The sequence below is a fragment of the Drosophila mojavensis genome, unplaced genomic scaffold, assembly GCF_018153725.1.
Source record: "Drosophila mojavensis isolate 15081-1352.22 unplaced genomic scaffold, ASM1815372v1 contig_74, whole genome shotgun sequence".
In the NCBI taxonomy this organism is placed as follows: Eukaryota; Metazoa; Arthropoda; class Insecta; order Diptera; family Drosophilidae; genus Drosophila; species Drosophila mojavensis.
The window spans coordinates 16,963,936-16,988,168 of NW_025318899.1; the positions used below are offsets into that span (position 1 = coordinate 16,963,936).

The 24,233-nt window shown below is 37.5% G+C and overlaps 1 protein-coding gene across 1 annotated transcript in view; it reads left to right on the forward strand.

The window, feature by feature from the left end:
* The window catches only part of LOC6582810, an 84,869-nt gene that overhangs the window by 53,099 nt on the left and 7,537 nt on the right, over window positions 1–24,233 (forward strand). The window contains exons 9-11 of the mRNA XM_044009814.1: window positions 2,200–2,378; window positions 18,339–18,526; window positions 22,668–23,333. Of these exons, the coding sequence (XP_043865749.1) occupies window positions 2,200–2,378; window positions 18,339–18,526; window positions 22,668–23,333 (1,033 nt within the window). The remainder of the gene's footprint in view (window positions 1–2,199; window positions 2,379–18,338; window positions 18,527–22,667; window positions 23,334–24,233) is intronic.

Consider the following 24,233-nt stretch of genomic DNA (forward strand, 5'->3'; position numbering starts at 1 on the left):
TCAACAGGTAATGCTAATGGTCTTCACATTCACATACACACAAGCACACACTCAATTTACTTAGCGAAGACAGCACTCGCACACATACCAATACACATACGAAACGGTCAGAGGACAGCCAGAGCGCAACCAATCAAAAACGAAACGGTTGCTGTGAGATCGAGAGCCAGTCGTTGCAATCGGTTGCTCTCTGAGTTTGCTCTCAGAGTGTAAGTAGAACTCAGTTATTAACAGACACCGTACATACTATGTATGTATGCATGTATAATATATATTGATTGCTTGTGGAAGTGTTTACTTCTTATATAATATATATTGAATACTGCTCAGCATATTTATCAAATTCATTGCGAATATACAATTACATCTCATACACTCTAATAGTTCATTATCATATTTCATTCAGGCGCCGCAATATTGTTCACTTTTAAAGCCTTTTCATATTACTTTAGAGGCAGTGAACTGCTTGTGCGAGCATTTGCCACCAAAAGTGGCCAAGTTTTATGAGCACTTGATGTCATTGCCAACACTGGCCAACACAATTGCGAAATTTCAACTCTTGGCCTGTGCCTTCTGCTCCTGCTGCTGCTGCTACTCCTGCTGCTGCTGTTGCTGGCGTCACGTCGTCTACAACAAATGGTGCAACACCCACGGCTGTCATTTCATAATTTTTACCAAAAAAAAAATAGAACTTATATATATATATATATGAAAAGACAAACGGCCTGAAAATTGTTGGCCCGCACTGTGAAGATTCGCTACTTGCTCGCTTGTTCGTTCGCTTGTTATGCCAAAAAATTTGCCTAAAACTTTTGGCGTGTCCCGGCGCGACGCTAGCGGCAGCAGAGGCAGCGGCAGCGTCCTCGACAGACAATGGCGAAAAAAGTTAATTTGGCAGCGAGAATGCAAACAACAAGCAGACGAACGGCCGAACGGACACTGTGCTTGGGGCGGGGTGGGCGTGGCGCAGCAAGCTGCTGGCAAAACGGCACAACAAGAGGCGGCGAGAGCCTTTTGCCTTGGCAAGCTCAACATTTGTTTGTTTCCCTGTTTACAAATATACATAAATACATGTACATATATTTTTTTTTTTTTTTTTTTTTTTTTTTTTTTTGAGTTTTGGTTTATTAAGTGTAGAAACTGTACAATCACATATAGTACTTTAACAACACATATATATACATAAAATTAGAGCCAAACCTCACTCAATTTGTGAGGACTGAGAATGTACATATATTGAAATATGAATATAAGTAATAAGTATATAAATCTGCTCAAGTCTGACCAACAGCTTTGCGACTTTACTGGATTGTCGTTCTGTGCAAATTGAATTTACGCCAAGCTGACTGTTCGCATGCCTTTAATTTGAGTGTTGACTGTTTGTTTGTTGTTGCTGCTATTGTTGTAGGGGCAGTTGTTGAACGCTGCGTATGTGCAATATGAAAAATTTTGACTATTAAACACGAGTATTTATGAATATCAATTTTTTTGTTTCTCCTAAAACTTAATTAGAAATTTAATTATTAAGTTAATAAAATGTACAATAAAATATTTAATAATTAATAGTTTTATTTTCCCCACGGACTATCTCATTGAACAACGATTTATTTCTATTAATCTTTGTTAAGCCTTACATACATATATGCAAGGCTTACATATATGTATATATGTAAGGCCTAACAAATACTAATCTCAATAGCTCAGTTATTCAAGTCATATGCAATAAAATATATGATTATTGCTATTAAGCTTCTCTCTTTCTATTCTCTCTATCAAAAAATCAATTTTGTTTGTTTTGTAAATCTTAAATCTTAGACTAAGAAGTAAGTAAATATGTATACATATATATAGATATTTTTAATGCTATTTTTATATCTCACTCAATTTGAATAATCTTGAATTAATTATTATATCTGAAATATCTAGAAAAATTAATTATTAAATTCAATATTGAATACAATAATATATATAATTATTACTATGATTATATACATATACATAATAAGTCATGAAACATAGAATAATATATATAATCATTACCATTAATAAAATAAATAATACTGTATATAATAAATAAATAAATTAAATAATAATATATAAATTAAATAATAATATATAATTAATACCATTATTATATCTCACTCAATCTGGCAATCTCTCTCATTTCCACTCTCTCCCACTCTCGCTCTCTCTTTACAGTGGCCCCGAAATGCTGGTCGCCTTTCACTCCAGCCCCTTCTCGGCGCCCCTGCAACAGGGCATACCCAATCGTGGCTTCGAACTGGATGTGGATATACTGTTCACCGATTCGGATTCATTTGACTTTGCCCAGGGCACAAAAAATCTTTGTGAATTTCATATAAATGCATCGAATCCGGGTAAGTACACAATCAAAGGGCACACGAGATGTCAGACGTGGCTTAAATGCGAATATTAATGAGATGCACAAATGGGGTCAGCTGCGCGGGCCTGAGTTGCCTTTGCCGTGGCAGCATTGTTATATTTATAATTTATTGATGCACACACACACACACATATATACATATATATGCATAAATGTATGTATGTATTGCTTAATCAGTGATGCTGCTTGAGCGTTTGGCCCTGCACGCACTCAAGTGGAAGTGGAACTCAAGCTGCAGCCACAACATTTCGCTCTCCGGCGGACAGCTAAGTGCTTGGGGCCGGCAGCGCGTCTTATGGTAATCAAAAGTTGCATCCACTTTAAAGTTGATGAAACCTGAGCGACGGACGGGCCATTCATTAGCTGGGGCTATGACTACGGGGAGGGGGTGGAGCACTGGGAGCCATACCTAAGCGGACTTAATGGATTTTTAATTTGATTCAAGGCCAGACGAAATCAAATTGAGTTGATCTGACAGCAAACGAGAACTGAAAGCTAACGACAGCAGCAACTGGCAAATTTTCATTAAAAAAAAAAAAATAATAAATAAATAAATAAAAAAATAAATATTTTTAAACTGTTTTATTACACTGATTGAAAAATATTAAAAGTTACGAGAGTTGAGTGAACACAAATTATTTTTATAAAGGTTTCATTTTACTTTGGTAAGCAACTAATCTTACTTAAATTGTTTATTATACTAAAAATTAGAGTCTATGATTTATGAAATATCATGAGAAATACTAAATCTCTTATATGAAAATAAAGACCGCAAAGTTTCTCTCTTCAAAGACATAGGTTATATATCCACAATAATAAATTAGCTCTAGGCGTCCTAAAAAAATATCGAGCGAGGGATTCCATATCATAGACCTTAAATAAAACAGAATAGTTAGACATAACAGAAAGTAAATACATAAATAAGAGGAAATATAAGAATATATATGTTATATATGTTAAGAAATGTTTAAACCCTTTTATTAATAGTTAAAAAATATTTAAATAAAAGAAATAGGGGTCTATGATCATATATTATAAATTAAATAAAAGCACTCTACAATTTCCACTTCTTTCCTCAAATCCTTGCAGCTAAAATCTATGTTCAGTCCTCAACTCGCTTATTCTTTTGCTCAAATAAAAAATCCTCTCAGACATAAAATCATTTTCCATCCACTTGAACAGTGTATGGCTGCGTCCGCAATACCCCAGCGAAAACTTCTCACATTGTTTTTAATTAGATTTAAATTGTTTGCTGGGCTTTCCTTCTCTCTTCTTTTTTCATTCTCTTTATCAACGCCCTGTGCATAAAAAATATAAATGAAAATTCTCCAAATAATCCATAAAAAATTAAAAACGCAAATTTCCAACGGAAACCAAACAACAGATTTGCTTGCACGAAGTGTGTGTGTGTGTGTTTGTGTGTGTGTGTGTGTGTGTGTGCGTGCTGCTGCGAATTGTAGATACGCTCTTAATACACTCACTTAATTGCGGTAAATTGTAAGCTGAGCTCTTAAATTGCTTGATTTTTATGTGGATACTCATTCACGAATGAGCAAGTGAGTATATTGGCTTTGTGTAATACCCGTCCGTTCGTTCGACTTTCCATTTCCACTACTATAACCAAAACTGACATATCTAACGCCCACTGGGGCGTGGATCTGACAGCGTGAGTGAGCATTCAGTAGTTGATAATGCCCGACTGCAACGTTCTCTCTTTTTTTTTTTGTAATTTATGTATTTTTGCTTTTCCTCTGGCCAAGCGGCTGCATTTAATTGAAAAATTATTAAATGAAATTTTGGGCTCGAATCGCAAGCTGTGCAAGCACAAGTAGAAGTCTCTATGACTCTATGTGTATGTGTGTGTGTGTGTGTGTGCAGTGTAGCAGACACTAATGTTCATTAATTTGCACTTAATAAGTTTAGAGTAGGTTTATTTACTGGCCAACGCTTGGTTGGTTGCATTTTCTTTCTCTTTTCTTTCATATTTGCTCTCTCGCTCTCTCTCTGTCTTGCTTTCTGCAGTTCTCAATCTTTGCTTTATTTGCAAATTTTACTTCATCTGAAATTAGTTTTCGCAATTTTGGCAGCTGTAATGAGAAAAGCGCTAGCAACTCAGCCTCAGCCACGCCCACAGCCACCCACTTAAGTTGTCCCTTTTTTCCCTATATTTTTACCATTTTTTGTTTTTCCTTTTAATTTGTTTTTGCTATGGTTCGAGTTGTTGCTCTACGCTCATTAACTTGGCAGCTTATTTGTTTGTTTGTTGTGCCACGGTCAGCGAAGTCGGCTTTTTTGTTGTTGTTCTTGTTGTTCTTGTTATTGTTGTTTTTGTCCAATTTTTGACCGTTTAACTTTTGGGGAAATGCCTACAATTTTGCGGGCATTGCTTCGGCCGCCTGGGCATTAAGCTAAATGTGCTGGGAACTGGCACAGCTGTGTGTCTGTCCGGCCGGCCGGCCGTCCGATAATCATTAGCAAAGGGGCGTGAAAGCACGCCATATCTATCATAGTTTTAATCAGCACCAGCAGCAGCAGCAAAGTCTTAAAGCAACAATAGCAACATAAATCACAACAGCTGCTAACAATGTAGAATAAATAAATAAACGAAAATTGCCAAAGTTCAATCAAACACACATACATATATACAATGCGTTTAAGTATGTATTTATTCTACTGTGATTAGACGAGAGATTTATGAAACAAACTTTGTGAGATTTGAAAAACAGTTAAGCAAATTAAATGAGCAGCCAGGGAATATTTGTTTATTGGCCCAACAAATTGAGATATGTGGTTGATAAAAAACTAAATTATATACTCCATGGTGCTTTAGATCTTCAGGCATTATTTATGCAAATATTTGTGTGACAGCTATAGAGCTTTGTTGGAGTTGTTTTGTTTCTGTTGATTACAGAAAAGTTCAACTTTTTAGTATAATTTGCCTTTTAATACTGTTAGCTTTAATGTGTGTATTATTAAAAAGGACTTAACATTTCGAATTCAAACAAATTTGATACAAAATTCACACATTGTTCGCTTTGAATTTTCACAAATTCTTCCAAACGACTTTGACTGTGGCGTATTAGGTTTGCTTTTATATGTATATATAACAGTCAATTTAAAACATTACAGATCTGTCGAAGCCCCACACAGCTGTTAATTAATGATAATTAATTGTAATCTTCAAGTGGCATTTCCCCTTTAAATAGCGACACACAAAGAGTTAAGCTGAAGGAGCTCAACAGAACACAAAGCCTAAAAGAAACGAAGTTGCTTGTTCAGAGCTAGCGAGTGAATAAGCTAGAGTGAGAGCCTTAAATAGCAACACACGAAGATTTAAGCTGAAGGCGCTCAACGGAATACAGAACCGAAAAGAAACGAAGTCCTTGCTCAGAGCTAAGAGAGTGAGTAAGCTAGAGTGAGAGAGTATGATTTCGAGAACAGAGCGTAAGCCATCAACGGTCAACTTTTATACGCCTGTTACGCTCTAACTCCATCGCTGTTAAAAGACTCAATCGTGACGCTCAATGTGTCATACGATGGTGAGCTTCGCTTTATGCTCGAACGACGAGCGTCGGCTTAGCCTGATCAAGCCGATGCCACGTGAGAGCGAGCACACACGTAAATAATAGAGAGCAAGCGAATGACGGCCCTCTCTTTACACATATACATGCATATGTATGTATTTATGTAAATGTCTAACTTACCTAATAGTGTTTAACCATTTGCAATATGAGACAAAGAGACGGCTGCTGTGTAATATTCAGCTGATAGAAAATATTTAATTATTTATTAATTAGAGATTTGAATCATATTCCATATATATTATATATTTCTCTATTTCAATTCCTAATTTATTAATCAATTTTCTTCCCACACACTCTCTTAACTTCATTTACCAACAGTTACATATGTAGCTGATTAGCCACAGCAAACGATCAATAGCTAATCAAAAATTGATATGCCGAAATACATGTGTATACATTTATACGTACATGCATATGTACATACATATACTCGCATATAGATTTCACTTTCATTGTCATATTAGCCAGTGAACTGAAGGATTAGCCACTGCTGGCACTAAAACCTCTTCGAATCGGATAATTCAATTAAATTAGGCATACGTTAAACATGACATGGCCGTAACGTAATACTTGCATGCAAAACGTAATTAATAGGCAACACACAGGGTGAAAGAGAGCAAGAGAGAGTAAGTGAGTGAGTGAGTGAGTGAGCGGGTTACTGAGTGTGCGAGCGAGATAGGTGCAACTTCAGTTTTGGGCAGCTGGCATTGCATTTAGCTACGGTTCAGTGCCGTCGGAGCTCTACATTTAATTAAACTTAATTGATAAAGTTATGGCAAAATCAAACCGAATTAAATATGCAACAGATTTTGTTGCGCAATCAATGAAATGAATGTAAATGCAGTCCCAACTGCCAAACGAAATGCAATTGCAGTTTGCTTAATCATACGACCCTCTGCTCCTGCTCTAGCCGGACTATGCTTATGTATATTAGATGGGTTTATCACACATTATTTACAGCACCCATACACACACGCACATATTTGTGTGTGTGTGGGTGTGTGTATAGCACATTATTATAACTTTCAAATGACCTTTGCTGTTCATAATAAATTGTTTCTCGCTCGCTTTTAGCATTTTACATATTTAAATGCAATGCATATTGAATTTGTTGGCTCCTTAATGATGATGTTTGTTGTTGGTTGTTGTTGTCGGTGGTCGTTGTTGTTGTGTGGGGGCAACGCTGTACAAACAAAAACCGCGCTGCGCACAATTGAAAGCAAAATGAAACGATAAATATTTGGTTTTCGTTAAAACTTTAATTAAAATCATGTTGCAGCCCGCAATAATTTATTTTTAGCGAACGTTTTTGGTATTTGTGACTGAGCGTGTGTGTGTGTGCGAGAGAGTGTGCCAGTGTGTATGTGTGTGTGAGTATGCCAGTTGTGTGTGTGTGTGTGTGCTCGTGTCGATAACAAAACAATTATGCTGCTTTGCTTTTTGTTTGTGTTTTGCTTCTGCCTCGCCAAGCTCCGCCCTTTGGTCATTATAAATGTTTCATGCGCGAGCACCACATTTTCCTAATTGAACTTGCCACGGAATGTTGGCCAAAGTCCTGCCACATTTTCCGATACCCTAAGCCTATCACCACCAACCATATAGGGTATAATAGTTTCTCTTTTTTTTTCATTTGGGGGGAATTACTACATTGAGAAGCGAACTGAAGCATTGTTGACAAGCAAGTGGATTTTTGTGAGATATCCTTGCTGATATTCAGCTGCCGAACTGAGGCGGACAGATTTTTTGCTGTTCATCTATTCAGCTGTCAATCTGGTTACCTGTCTGTTCTCCTCCATTAGCATTTCGTGTTTTTTCTGACTGACCAATTGCATCTTTTGCTGAAAAGAGGCTTTTCGCATCTGCCGAGGCTCGCAGTGATTTATTGAATTTAAAATAGGCAGATAGAGTAGATTGATGATAACGTTCATATTAATAATAATTATCAATGATAAGAAGTAATGCCTATATCATAATTGTCCATTATGCTAAAGCTAATAGTGAAATGACTGTTTATCATAGGCCGAAAAGAAATTAGAAAGATAATGATGATTAGATTGGTGCTAATTGTTGTTTATAACGATGTTTATGATAATAATTATGATTATGGTAGTCACGTTGATGTTAATGATAATCATAAGGATAATTGTCATTGATGTTATGTTATAATATGTTAGTTTCGGTTGTGTTATGCTAACAGCGTAGCTTGAAAATAACAGTAGACAGTTTGATTGGCTTAGCGCGGCTCGTGAGATCAACAGAAAACAAAATCATGCTCACTCGCTCACGCACTCAGCAAGGCGCTTCGAATCGTTTCGTTTTTGTTTTCTTCCGAGCGCCTTGAGTTGAGCGTTAACGAACATCGTTTAGGGAGAGACATGATTGGCGTTCGCGCAATGAGAGCCAGTACATGAGCAATTCCAAAGGGCAATGCTAATGGTATTCACATTCTCATGCACACATACACACACTCAATTTACTTACGCTCTTGACATGTTCAGCGTAGACAACTCTCGCACACATACCAATGCGAAACGGTCAGAGAACAGCCAGAGCGAAGCAAATCAAAAATGAAACGGTTGCTGGCCGATCGTAAATGAGCTCGCTATAGAGTCGATGCAATTGGCTGCTCTCTCCGTTCTTTTCAGAGTGTGAGTAAAAGACACTAATTTGCAAACATCGAGAAACGAGTAACATTTGCAATCTGCGACTATTAACAATAAAGATATTGATTACTAAATGTTTTAAATAAGTTTAGGGTATATATGAGTAGTTCATTTCATTACAATGCTGTTGCTTTTTAATTGGTTTTGCTGCTGCCTTTTGCCATACAACATGTAATAGTCGAAGTATGAGTATAAGTGCACCTGCTGCCATGGTTGTTGCCATTCTCTTCTACATATCAGCAAAGCATTGAAATTTTACGCCTCTGGGCGCATTCGCATGTCATTGAAATTATTTCGATTAGCTCATTAGGCGTTTATTAAGTCATTGGAAGCATAATTTGCAATTCAAATTGGTTAATTTTTAGGTAAATATGACAATGTTGTTGAGGGATAATCCGAACGTGTTTAAATGATTGGCCATATATATCAGCAATGGAATTAGGTAACAAAATGCGACGATGATATTGGAAAGATATATGAATTGGTAGAAGAAGTGAGGATTAATGAGATATAGAAGTATCATATAAGGCTTAAAGGAACACTTGTCTGTATTGAATTCTTTTTCCAATCATCTCATCAGAGATATCTTTTTTACTTCCTATCTTTACTTCCTGTAATTCACTTACCAATCGCTTTCCCTCTTTCGCCTGTCACTTTGAGACATTGGGCCACGCCCCTTAATCAAATGCCCTGTCAGCGCCCACACTGAAATGCTGTTTTAATTGCCACAACCACAGCCAGAGCTCAAGCAGCGGCCCCAGCTCTGCCTCCACCTTACTAGCCCATCTAATTAACGCTAATCAACTTGCTGACACTCGAATTGCCACCAAACAAGACATCAACACAATAGCTAAGCCGCCTTCGCGCACTCCCAATCTATTTGCGAAGATTTCGAATTATTTTATATGATGCGAGTGTAATAAATTATTATATGAAATCGCTGTGAGATTTGCTGCAAATTATTTATGCCAAAGCCAAACTCAACCGGCCACCCACACACAGAGAGATAGTGAGTGAGAGAGAGGGAGGAGGAGGACAGAGAGAGAAAGAGAGAGATCACAGATGCTATAAATTTATTACTGTACAAGCTGAAGAACATTTCCGTTGAAGCCAAGAAACGTTTACCCAGTCATTTGTATAGATAGCTATGCACATGTGTGTGTGTGTGTGTCTATAGTACACACTAGACATAGCAGAGCTCCTAAAAATATGCTCAAATGTGAGGGCAAATATACAACATTTTATTTACAAATAAACCAAAAGAAGGAAGCGAGCATACAAAAATTCTATGCTCATATACATCATATATACATACATTGATTTGTGTGTGTGGGTGTGCTGGAAAGGCGCAACGGTCTAAGTACAATAGATACATTTCCACATTGGCGGAAGTTGCTTTGGCATTTTTATTGATTTACGGATTATTGTCGAGCAAGTGGAGCGACGAATCTGTAGAGCATTTGGGCGCATGTTGTTGGTGCTGGCTGCTGCCAGCGGAAAACCCTTCAAAAAGTTTTCCTAAGATTTTTCACCAAGCCACTCACTCGACTCGATTCGGTTCAGTTCAGGTTCGGAGCAAAACTTTTTGGAACAAACTTTAAGCAAATCTTTTGATTCCTACTTTTTTTTCTCCTGCTCTTGCATACTTGTTGAAATTTTTACTTTTTAATTTCATAAAGTCAACATGACCGAGGGAGAAAGCTGAAAAAAAAAAAAAACTAAAATCAAAGTGAGTGCGAACACATTTTAGCATTGTTTAATATGTGCGCAAGAAACTTAAATATTTAAACATTTCGCGAAATGATTTTCCCATTTTTCATGGCATACTTTTGTGCGCGGCGAAAGTGTGGAATGAAAATTTAAAGAATTGTTAAATAATTTGGAAATGTGCTCACATAAAATATGAAATAGAGTTTTAAGGGGTAGTAGGGCTTAAAAAGAGTCGAAACTTATAGCTAGAACTATTTTAATTTTAACTTTATTAATTATTTGAAATGTAATATTATAAATATACATATACAACTTTTGATAGTCGTAAATAAAGAAAGACAACATGTAACAAAATTCAATTTTATCCTTTTATTATAGTTTACTTTATATAGAAACTTATAGCTAAATTTATATTTCATTTAATTTTGAAAAATAAAGCAAATAAATGTATTTTTATTTAAAGATTAATTTTTTTATAATTTGTAAATAATTTCTAAATATAAATTCTAAATTAGTCTATATTTTTATTTTTATTTTAATTGTATATAGTTTTTGAAAATAAATTTTAAATAATTTTTTTTATATTAATTATTAAATTGTTTATTAAAATTTATGTTCTTTTTAAATAAAATATTGTTATTTTATTTATATATTATTTATTTAATTTTTTTTTTTTTTTTTGTACAATTTTTTTTTTTTTCAACTTCATATATATAAAATATATATAGAGATTTTTTTTTTTTTTTTTTTCATTTGTACTTTGCTCAGTTAATTGTGTAGTTAATTTCAAAATATGCTCACTAAATGTGCATTGGCATGGAATTCGCTGGTCTGAATCGCGGCGAAAACGAACATGAAAACGTTTCATTATTATAATTTTGTCATAAAATCGAGCCACAATAGAAGCGGATGCATTCAAATGAGGTCATTGGCTGCCTGATTTGGCTTGGGAGCTGTTCGATCCAGACAGGCACACATACATACATATATACATATTTGCTGTTGTTGTTGTTGTTGTTGCTGTTGTTTAGTTTGTTTATTGAGTTGCAATTTTGTTTGCAATCAGCGGCAAAATGCAAGAAGCGAGCATAAAACGACAAACTGGCAATCGAAACTAACGAGAGAATGCCGTGGGTGTAGCACACACACACACACACACACCCACACACTCGAATATCTCTGTGTGTGTGTGTGTGTGTGTTTGGGTTGAGTTGTGCAAACAGCAAATTAGCATATTTGCACATAACGGCAACATTTTATTAGTATATAAATATGTGTGTATGATTGTGTGCTTGTGTGTGTGCGCGTGTGTGTGTATTATAAATATTTATACATGAATTTGTCAACGGATTGTGTTTTGTTTCTGTGGCTGCCTATATATGAACCTTCTGCTTACAACTTGTATTTATTTATATGATTTTTCATAAATATTTAAAGCACTTTGGTTTATCGCAACTGCCAGACAACGGTAAATTTAGTCATACTTGAGTGGGCAGTTAGCCAAGCGATTCCATTATCAATACAACGCGAGAAAGGACAATCAGTTATATGATATACATATATCTGTATTTATAGAAATATATCTATATATATGTATATGTATACGTATATAGACATTGGCAATTCATTTGCTCCCACACATTTTGCTACTAATTATGCGCACAATCACAGCTAAATCAACTAAATTGGGTTACTCCGACGGTAATTAATTGAAGCTTAGCTGCAGCTCCAAGCACTGTCATTTTTATATGACTATATATGTATGTATGTGTCTGTCTATTTATATTTATTTATTGAATTTTTCTCCTCAGTTTTATCAATTAGTTGTTAGCCCTCCAGCGCAATTGATTCGCTTTCAATTAAATATTTGTTATTACGCTCTTTTATTCATTTTATATTCACCCAAAATTATTTGCATTAACTATCAGTGTTTGTTGAGTTTGTGAATGCTGTGGGCGTGGCTGCCTTTGCTGAAATACCTTTGTTAAAGAGTTGTGGAATAAATAAAATATATAATTTACAATTTTATTTATTATCTATTTGCATAGCTACAGTTCATATGAATTAAGAGTGAGAGGGAGAGTGAGTGAAAGAGAGATATTCGAGCAAGCAAAAGTAATAATTTCATTAGCTATATGAATAAAGACAGAGAGTGAAAGAGACAGATATAGATAGACCCTCTCTATCCCTCTATAGGCTCTCTCTATCTCTCTATAGACTCTCTCTATCTACATCTCTGTCTTTTTCACTCTCTGTCTCTGTCCATATAGCTTATGAAATGATTACTTTTGCTTGCTCCCAAAAAGAGAGTGAGAAAGACAGATAGGGAAAGACAGGGAGATGCAGAGGGTAAGACGAATAGAGAGAGAGTAAGGCAAACCCTTAAAAAGACACATAGAGAGAGAGAGAGAGAGAGAGAGACAGAGGGAAATAGAGACAAAGAGTATTTTCGAGCGAGCAAAATTAAACATTTCTTTAGCTATATAGCAAACATGTAGAAATAATCGAATAATATTAGTAAAATCTAGACATGCTCATAAAATACCATTAGAATATTACGTTGTCATGAATTTAGAAGACTCTGAGCAGGATTTGCAGTTTCACATTGAACTGAGTCAATCAAAAGAAAGCCTAATACTTAAAGGGCTCTCAGCAAAGACCAGACAGGTTAATGCCTATCCCTCACTCTCTCCTTCTCTCTCTCTCTCTCTATCCCCTCTCTCTCGCTCTCTTTATGTGTTGATAGATAAATTTATCAAAAAGCCTATATATACCATCAAAATGAAACTGGAAACAATAAATAAAATAATCTTGATAGATTCATATATTACATTATTTAATCCATTATTTTTGTTTATATTATAACATGTTATATTTTACTATAAATATTTTTATTAGTTTATTATATTATGTTATATATAAATATATTTTTATTTTATATTAAAGTCATATTCATCTTGCTGTTGCTCTTTATGAAACTATTTCGATTGCCAGTAAAATTCGACAGAGAAATTAAAGCCGAATTTCATTTCAGCTGGCTTTGAGTAAATATTCATTTGGCCCCGTCAATTGCTGGCCACAAATCAGCAGTGAAAACTGTCAAAAATCACACGAGACTCGCTGATAAGTAAAGCCCCAATCGAAATGTATACAGACACACACACACACACACACACACACACACATTGGCATTGGCCATATATGAATTGTAATCATGGCTATTTTGTGCGCCATGTGAATTAGTTAACGTTTGCGCACGGCCAAAATTACAATCACAGTACAGACACAAATATGGGTGGTGCTGTGGGTGGTGTGGGTGGTTGCGGGTGGTGCAAAGCTCAGCTGCAGCGTGGCTGTAATAAATTTCGTTGGCATACAAAATGGCCGGCCAATACAACAATGGCGCGCAATACGGAAATAATTCAAGTCCCGGAATCGGAATCGGAATTGGAATTGGTGCTGGGGCCAAAGTTGGAGCTCGCATCGAAGCAGCGTAGCGGCCATAATAATAATAATAATAATAATAATAATAAGAATCATAATAATAAGAATAGTAATGAAAATAATATGCTTATCAGTGTAGCCAAATGTAGCCCGGGCAGGTGCTCGCCGTATCGCACCGCCTCAGCGCACCACAGTTGCGGCAATAAAATTGTTATTTTTGCGATTTATTATTAGAGTGCATTTGGGGCTTTCGCTGTGCACCACGACCCCCCCTCCCCCACACACACACACAGCCGTCGCAATTGTGTACGCAACGCGTTTGCCCATTAAATTATGGGGTGTTAGTTTTATTGATTGTGCGGCTGTGGGCGTGGCACCAAGAAGGCTGCTAACCCAATCTCACTCTCTCACTCTCTCTCTCTCCATCTCTCTTGTTGCTTGATTTACTGGCCATGTTATTCGTTAGCTTGTTCTGTTTTTGTTTTTGTTATTTTTCGATTTGTTATTGACCGCTGCGCAAATTAAATACAATTGCCCCCAAGGGGGGCGGGGGAGGAGGTGGCACGCCTTATCTACTTCTGTTTGCCCATCGCCTGTACAATTATGCGAAAATTATGAAAGGAAGCACGCGCTCAAGGAAGAATGCCTCTGGTTGGCCCCGCCCATTCGGGCCGCTGTAATTCCTTGCCTATCTCATTGCAGGCAGCTCGCATATTTGGCCACTAAATTAGCATAAGTCCCACTGTCAATGCAGTGTATGCAGATGAGATTATTAAAATTGCATTTCTGTTGCAGTTTACTATGCAATGAGTGCGGCGTGTGATATATATGTATATAAATATTTCATAATATGCAGAGCAGTATGAAAGGAAGTTCTTATAGAATGGGAAATATTTGAAATATTAAATGGTTTCTGATTTTACATTCTTTTAGATTGTACAGTCGAGTCTCGATGATTCGAAATGACAAGGCGATCTGTTTTTTTTTTTTTTTTTTTTTTTCGATTTATACAGAAATTTAAATTATCGAGAACGAATTTTTTTCAAGGGTTAGAACTTTATTCGATTTATCGCTATTATTTATTTAGTGGGGTACAAATATATTAGTTGGGTATATATATTATATATTATTTTATTAGTAAATTGAACATTATGCATATAAATACTTGGGCTTAGCTGGGAATGCTTCATACTCGCCTGAGGTGGAGCTGCCAGAATTTGTAACTGCTTGCTGGATCTACTATAAGCTACACTGCTTGCCAATTGGACTACTCTGTGCACTGCTTGCTAGATCGACTTTTAATCGATTAGCTTCAGTACATGTCATCCAAATATTAATTGTAGAATCCAAACTGTACCGAAACTGCTCAACTGAGAGATGCAACGTCTAGGCCTTTACATTACTTTGACATTTACCAAATGTAAAATATATATAAATTTTTTTTTATCTTTAACACATGAAGTATAATTTATTTTCAAATGGCAGGACTTTTCAATTTTGTGAAGGTATCATTACAGCATTACCAATATATAGAACCAGCAATGGTATATAATTTTCACAAATATCTTCACTCCTACTGGATCAAATAGAAATCCTTTCTAAATATATCCACATTTAAACATCAACTGCAATATAAATTATGACAAATAATATCACTCTTCCTGGGTCAGCCCCAATTTCAATTATATATCAATAATTTTCATCACTTTCATCCAATATGAAGCATATTTTTGACCTATTTTATGGCTTAATTGTGTTGCGAATCTTCTGTGTCTCGAGTCTCGCCGCAATATGTCACAAAATTGACTTCTTAAATTTTTTTTCGGGCACACATTGTGCTTAAAGCAGTCTTAACTGCCACTCAAGGCGTTTCGCATTGGGCTTTATGGGCCAGAATTGTGCTCAACCAGCGCAATGTGACAATAAAAGGCTCATAAAAATGTATTAGCTTTGCTGGCAAGAGAGAGAGAGAGAGAGAGAGAAAGAGAGAGAGAGAGGGAGAGAGAGACAGAGTGGGAGAGAGAGAGAGTGGAGACGTCATAGTCATGCTCGGCTGGCAACTTTTTGCCTATGTGTGCGGCAGCTGCAACTTTTGCCGCCAGCCCAGCTCAATGCGGCAACATCAAAACATCCAACTTGAAGTTGAAAAGCTGTCGCAGCAGTTGGAGCAGCACAGGTGTTATCATCGATACCGTTGACGTTTGCTTCCTGCTTCTCCGACAGAGAAAGAGCAAGAGAGAAAGAGAGAGGGGGGAGTGGGAGTGGCAGTGGGAGCTAGCGCAACACTCAGGGCAGCCACCTTGAAACATCCACTTGAAGTATTGCTACGCCAGCACCTGCTCTGCCTCTACCTCTGCCTGGCCCTCTCTTACTCCCACTCACTACCTCCCTCTCCCTCTCTCGCTCTATCGCTCTTTGCCTGCCTGCTGCATTTCTACAAATCGTGCGACTTTTGAGCAATTGAAACGCGCGCTTCGCCTTTGCATTTTTTTCTTTTTATTTTTGGGCTTGGTTCGATTTTCTCTCTTTTCATTTTTTGCTGCTGTTTTTAATTTGTCACTTGAAGCAAAAGTTGCCAAAGTTGTCCCCCAGGCAGAGCGCTCAACTGAGCTCTCGATGTTGTTTGGCTGCTTGGTTGGCTACTCTGGCTTGTTGCCGCTCTCGGACAACTTTAATTAAAGTTAAGTGTTGCAATTGCAACATTGGGCATAAGCACATACACACACACACATACACAATCACATGCAAACATACATATATATGTATATCTCTATATATTTTCAACCAATATTGCACTTAGTTTTAGCTGCAGAAATTGTGTTTTGACGCTGTTAGGAAAATGTTGTAAAAACAACAATGTTACAGCTGAAGTTGAAGCTCTCGTTTCTCTCGTGTCTCGTGGCAGCCACTTTCAACAGCTGCAACATATTTATACAAGCTGCAAATAGGACCTGAGGCTTATCTTGCAACTACCGCAAACAAGTTCACATCAAATGCGAACAACCCAAAGGGGACTTGTTCGAAATTTAACAATAACAAATTGTTCATTTCTGGCGAACATCTTGAGAGTCTTTTTGCCGATGAATAATCGATATTTTATTTGAAGTAGTTTAATTGACTTATAACGCTGTTTGTGTCATTTGAACAACGCATGTCATAGCTAGCAAATGGAATAGCTTAAAGGAACTTGTCCGAATTTCTTTTTCAATAAATGCATTACATTTTTCATTTTATGAAATCTTTTAATCGATTTTTTAATGTTTTACTGAAACAATAGGAATCAGCTGAAGCCGTCCCTTCAGGATCATATTTTCGTTAGTTAACATAAAATGTTATTAGCAGCGTAATGCCATACAGCTGTACATACAGCTATGAGCTTCTATGTTAAGTCAACAGTGAGTCTCAAAGTGCTAAAAAAAAGTCTGTTAGGCAACATAAGAACAGTTCTAAGAATGTAAAGCTTTTGTGTAATATGGACAATTTGACATTGATGCTGCTTTAGGTAATATGAGATAAATGTATTATTCAAAAGTATATTAATAAATGTATGCATACAATATGTATAAAAAACAGGATTAAAAAATAAATAAATAAAAAACAAAATGAAATTGAAAAAATATATAAAAAATATCAATATAATTTATAAAGCAAAACAAAAATAGAAATTACAAAAATACATATATTTATCATTTTTATTGTATATTATTTTTATAGCCCACACTTTTCTTATTTTTATTATTATTTATTTTAATATTACTAAATTAATTTTATTTAATTTTTAAAATTATTTTAAAACTGATATTCTCACTCTTGTTTCTTATACAAATTTAAAAATATATATATTCTTAACTACTGCTCAATTAAAATATATATAAATTAAAATATTATAAATTTAAATATTTTTTCGGAACCCATTATAAATAAAAAAAATGTTTAACTCACAGCTTGCCTCAGTATTAACCTATATAAATTGGTTCCTCTACCTTCGTATGAAACAAGAAAAGAAAAATGATGTTCCACTTAACACAAACAACTTTGTATAGTTTTTCTCTCCTGTGTGTTGCACACTATTTTCTTTGATATCTCAAGCAGCTTGCCTTAAGTGCCTCGATGCTCCCAGACTTTAAACAGTCCGATAAGATATTTTATTGGCTTTGGCATATATGCTAACCTTTACAAGTATATTTTTGCTGCGTATATATGTATATGGGAGTGTAGGGAGTGGGGTTAAAATGACTAGCTGCGAGCGCAGTGTAAATTAACCTAAATCGCATGTAAGCCGCTTGTCACACAACATTCTTAGGCATATTAAAAAAAAAAAAAAAAGAAATGAGAAAAGATACGGCCGTGAGTTGGCAGTATAGGCCACACACACACACACGCACACATTTACATATGTATATGAATATGTATATGTATATGTGGGCTGCACATATGCATATCATAATCTCTATTTATCACGCTCCCACTCAGTATATCCATCTATATATATATATATATCTCACTCTCTCTCTCTCTCTCTCACTCTTGCAGATGATGTTCTATTCTCACGTCGCGGCCGCATGGGACGCATTGTGAGTCCGCGTCACACGCTTCCGCCGAACACAACGTGCACGTACCACTTTCACGGATATCCTGGTGACCTGATTTGGTTATCGTTCACCAGCTACAATCTGCAGATACTGCAGCAGGCGATACACGACAACAATACGCTGGGACGGGTGAGTGAAAACGTTTGAGATGACTACCATACCATGCCACAACATCGGCTTCCCTGCCCCCCCCACGCAATTGAAATTTGGGTTGGGCCCCGTAACAGTTTGCATAAATGCATAAAATGTATGCTAGCCATAGGTGGGTGGCTGTGGGTTGGTAGCAGCAGCTCCAGCTCCAGGAGCTGCAGCTGCTGTGCTGAAGTATCCAAGCTGTTTGCATTGTATGCTTAAACGCGTCGCGCGCTCCACGCGCCCAGAGCCAGATCCACTAGACTATTGTCTTGATTTCTATATATGCTATTAGTGCCAGTCGAGCGACACTTTGTCTTCTCACCCAATTAAAATGTTGCCGCTCGTGTGAATAGAAGCGAAAGACACCAACACACACGCACACACACACACATACACACATACATATAGTCGCACTTACGCCTATAGCAGCTGGCAAGGACTCCACGTTGTAGGGGAGTGTGACCAGGGGATTTTGACATTTCGTTTTAAGTCTAAATACTAAAGTCTACCCGGAGGCTAAATGAAACTGCGTCAAAATGCGACGCCAGCAACAACAATGCAACAACTGTGGCGAGTAGTTGAAGCAACAACAACAACAAGAACAACATCAGTAACATCAGCAACAACAACAATGGCAACACCTTGTGTCACTCGGGTGTTGAGCGCATTTTTAATGTGCGTTGTTGCCGGCTGTCTAACGGCCTGTAAATTGTGTCAAGGTACAAACTATTCGCATACATAACAGCTGCTTGGCGTCGAGCAAAAAAAAAAGAGAAATAACGGCTACAAATGGAGTAGTCAGTGCGTTGATGAGTGGGTCAAAGGGTCGGACAATAAGCGAGTAAATGGTTTTTTAGGGCAAATAACTACGTTTATTTCCTAAATAACAACTGAAGATAATGTAAAAGGACCTTAACGGATATCATACATAAAAGTTGTAAAGCTTAAAGCTGGGATATAACATAAACTGAGAGTAAATAACAACGGCAGCTTAATGTGTACTCTGTTAATAGTATAACATGAGCTGTTAATAAGAAAGCCAACAGAATATCGTATATTTAACACAGTAACAGTAAGACTTTTGCTGCAATAACATATTAACAACAGAGGCACTAGCTTATAACAGCTATTTGGCATATGTGGATAACTGAAGAGAATGAAACAGATCAGATGTAATCTTGCATTACTCTCTTCCCAATACCTGCTCACTGCTAAAAGACTCCGAGTATCACTCAATCAGGCAGCCTGCCATACATATGTATGTGTGCTCTCTGCATAATAAAGAGCAAAGCTGTTATACTACAGCTCTACCTACACACGCTGTTAATAACAGAAATTACTCAATGCATCTCATCCGCTTAGCATGCCTTTAAAATGTCTGCAGCACTGCTGTTAAGCCTATTAGCTTAAACTCGAGAAGCATTTAAGCAATCAACTCAAGGTATTCTTTATAATTGAGTTGGTTTTCATAGAGCATCCACCTTCCTCTGCTGTCCCGCCTGTCGTATGTGAGAACATGCAATCGTCTATTAGGCAAACTCCACCTGTCTGTGTCTTGGGCGTGGATATAAATTGCTTCAAGTAGCTCAACTTTTTCAAGGTCTCTTTTTCTGTCTAGACGCTCCAGAGAAGGAGAGACAGGCGGCGTCTAATACTGTTGTTTTGGTAACAGAGTTTTCGGGCACTTGAGAGATTGTTGCGACTTGAATTTACTGCCAATTAATTTCGAAAATCCCAATGCAGACAGACACCTGCACGAAAAAAAATGAGAGCTCATCAGCTGTTCGTTAAGCTCTGCGCACTTGTTTTGGTAGGGTAAAAAGCAAAAAAACAAAAACGAAAACGTGGATTGCTGGAGCTCGCCTGCTGCCACTTCAAGGATTGGCGACAACAAACACTCGCATCCTTGCTTTAGTCGCTGCTGGATGCAGTGTCCGTGTCAATTGCAGTTGCCTCACCTACACTTTAAATTGTAAAAAATGAAAAGCTGCCAGCAGCGAATAAAAACAACTGCAGAGTAACTGTAGCCCCGCCACATCTCCCTCTCGCACTCACACACACACACACACATACACACAGTTCATGGCTCCATAATTTCCACCCACTCCCCCACTCGGCCAGTGGAACAATAAAAAGTGACAGAACAAAAATATGTGTGTAAAATAAAACAGGGGCAACAGCAGCAGAAACAGAAGCAGAAGCAGAGGCAGAGGCAGCGGCAGAGGCAACAAAAACAGTTCATGAATTTTGTAACAGCAACAAAAGCGACAAAAACAAACAGCAGGTATAACAGCTACAATAACAACAACGACAATCAACACTTGCAGGAGCATAAGACGAGAGAGCAAAGAGCGAGGAGAGGAACGTGAACAGTTGGTACGTGGGTAGAAGCGAAATTGAAGGGAATTTGCACAACAACAACAACTGTAAAAAAATGCTAGAAAACTTTTTAAATTAAGAAGCAAAGTTAAAACTCCAAACAAAAAACATGTAATACAAAAAAGAGAGACGGAGTGAGATAGAGAGCAACAGAAGTGAGTTGAAAACAGTGGGCGATTGCAAAACAATGCGCAAAAAAAAAAAAAAAAAAAAAAAAATAACGGTGCGACATTTATGAGAGCCAAACATACAAATGGTGACGTTTCGCGAACGCCTCTCCCACTACCATTCCCATTCCCTCTCCCACTCTTCAGCAGCCTAACGGCACGAGCAGTTGTCAAAAGAGAGCGTAATATAGAGCGAGAGAGGAGCAGAGCCAGCACCCCAGTTGGAAACGCGACAGGACTTAGGCTTACAGAAACTCCAATTTGAAGGCACTTAACAGCTTCACAAGTCTGCTTCAAACTGTCATATGGTTAAGAATGAGGCTGAGCAGATGGCAGGTGGCAGGTGGCAGGTGGCAAGGCGTGCGAAAAGTTAGCTGCAAATTCTTGAATAAGCTCAAAAGGGGGGCCACATTTCCCAGGGGCTTTCAACAAGTTCAAGGTAAATAAGAAGAGAGAGTAAAAAGCAGCCACAGGAAAATAAAAAACAAATATATTTTAACATAAAAAAAAGTCAATCAAATGAAAGTGTATGAACGAATAAATAAAAATATTTACCTTAAATTAAAAAACATAAAAAAAAGAATAATAGTAAAAAACAGAAAGCCAACCCGTTTAAATCTGCTTAAACAGAGCTGCTTGGTGTCTTCTGTCCTCTTCAAATTCAGCACCAACTTTTACAGATTTTTTTTCTGCTGTTGTTTTTGTTGGTGTTGTTGTTGCTGTTGTTGTGCCTGACATAAGCCACAGCTGTTTGTAACTGTCTTTTCATTATTAACACAGTCAACAATAATCACTGCCTAGACACGAAAAGGAAAACATTTCCAACAGGCGTCTAGTGAAAATATTTAATGCCTGCAAACAGCCTGCCGGAGATGGGGAAGCCGAAGAAGAAGCAGAAACCGTAGCAGAAGCAGAGCAAAGCAAATGAAGTAGCTGAAGGAGATGACGAAGAAGCAGACGCGCAAAAACAACATGAAAACATGACAACAGCAGTGACAAAACGTGAAAAGACAAATATCTCACACTTGCAACTGACTCTCATTGCCGCTGTTTGAATATGTGACATATGACAAACATGTTGAATGAAGAGCGACGTTGGGCGGCGGAGCAGCAGGAATTGTTAGCACTAACGGAATGCGAGCTGGCCGACGACAACAAGACAAACAGACACAAACTAACACTAACAAAACAAACGCACAGAGGGCAGCAAAGAACACTGAGTTAGAGAGCGAGAAAGGAAGAGTGAGAGCGGAATAAAGCGGAAAAAAATATGCGTGAAGATAAACTGAAAGCTGAGCATAATGCGTTTAGAGCTGAAAAGCTGTGAATTTTTCTTATAAGTCTTTAATACAGAGCGCTGTTAGCTTTAACATTGCGACTGTTAATAACATTATCCAATTGGTTTTAGCGTTTAAAAACTGTATATTAATTCTTTTATATACAGACCCATGTGAACTTTAACATAGCTGTCTGCTTCTGCAGCCACTCTTCATTTAATACAGACCACTGTTAAAAGACACAATCGTGATACAGGCCACTGTTAGCTATAACATTTCTATCTTTTACTAACATTATCTCATCTATTACAGAGCGATCTGCCGCCTTGGATAACACGTTTGCGTATGTGGGACAGCTATGGCACCTATTTGCCCATCAAATCGACGAGTGTGACCACAGGACAGCCGCCCCCACCCCCGCCGGTGGCATCCTCGGCAGATGGTGGCAAGCCAACGCTGTTGAATCAAAGCAACTATGGCAGCTATTACTACAGCGCCAGCAATCCGAAGCTGAATCGCAATTTGCGGGTCAACATTGACAATGCCTGGAATCCGGTCGACACATACATCTATGGGCCCACACAGGCGAGTGTGTTTAATCAGGAGAACAAGTACAGCGGCTATCAGGGTGGTGCCGGAGGTGGTGGTGGTGGTGCGGCCAGTGGTGCTGGCAAGCAGCTCGGCGGCATTAAAGACAGCCTCAATTATATATCGACGGGCAAATCAAATCGCGACGGCAGCGGCGCCTCGGCTGCAGCTGTGCTCAGCTCTGATAAGAACAGTCAGAGCGCCGTTTCGCTGATGAGCACCAAGGGCAAACGACGCCTCATGCTGGAGATCTACGACTACGAGACGCCCAAGCTCTGCGATCACACGGCCATCGGCAGCGGCGTCAGCGGCAGCAGCGCCCTAATGGGCGGCAACAAGCAGCGGCCCTGCAGTCCACTGGAGAGCTATGTGAGCACTGGCAGAGATTTGGTAAGTGGAAAAGAAAAAATACAATACTAAATACGGGATAACTATAGTAAATTTGGATAAAGCTTAAAAAATACTAACAATTTGATAATTTGATAAAAATCAATTATATTTGGTGAGTGGAAAAGGAAAAAAATACTAAATACTGGATAATAATACCAAAATTGGATAAAGCTAAAAAATACTAACGATTTGACCATTTTACTTTTTGGAAATCAATTATATTTCCGTCTCATGTATAAAATCTGCATAAATTTGAAATTTCCCTAAATTCATTCATTCATTTCCCAGTGTTGGTAAACGAACTCTCACTCAAATAGACGGTTAAGTACACAGTCTTTATCATGAATTTGCCTAACAATACAGTAATTGCACACGTAAAAATAAATATCCAGCTGTAGCTACATTCTTCAAGCATCCTTAAGATATGCTTCAGTTATTTCTCGACATTTGCTTTAAAGCCGAAATTATGCAACACTCGTGTCTACAGACAAATGAGAGTCCGTAAAAATGTAGCCTGCTCTCGGGCATTGGCTTGGAAATTTCATTGTTTACTTTGGCAGTAGCAACAAAAAAAACACAAAAAAAAAAGCCAAATTTGTTGAACTTAAGAAAACACAAAAAGCAAAATGCAAAAAAAGAAACGAAAACAAAATGAAAAGAAAATAAAAAGAGCCTCGAGTTTATTGTATTTCAAGCTACTAAACAGTCAGCTGCAGTTGCGTTGACTCCGGCTACGACTCCGGCTCTGGCTCGCCCCCAACAATTACCTGGAAGCGAGCGCGGAGGCAAGCCAACGAAATTTGGCACAGTGCAAATTTGTATTTGCCTAAAACTTGACAAAATTAATCAAATTAAACACTCGACTGCATCGCCAGACGTGCACAAATAACGACAAGCGAC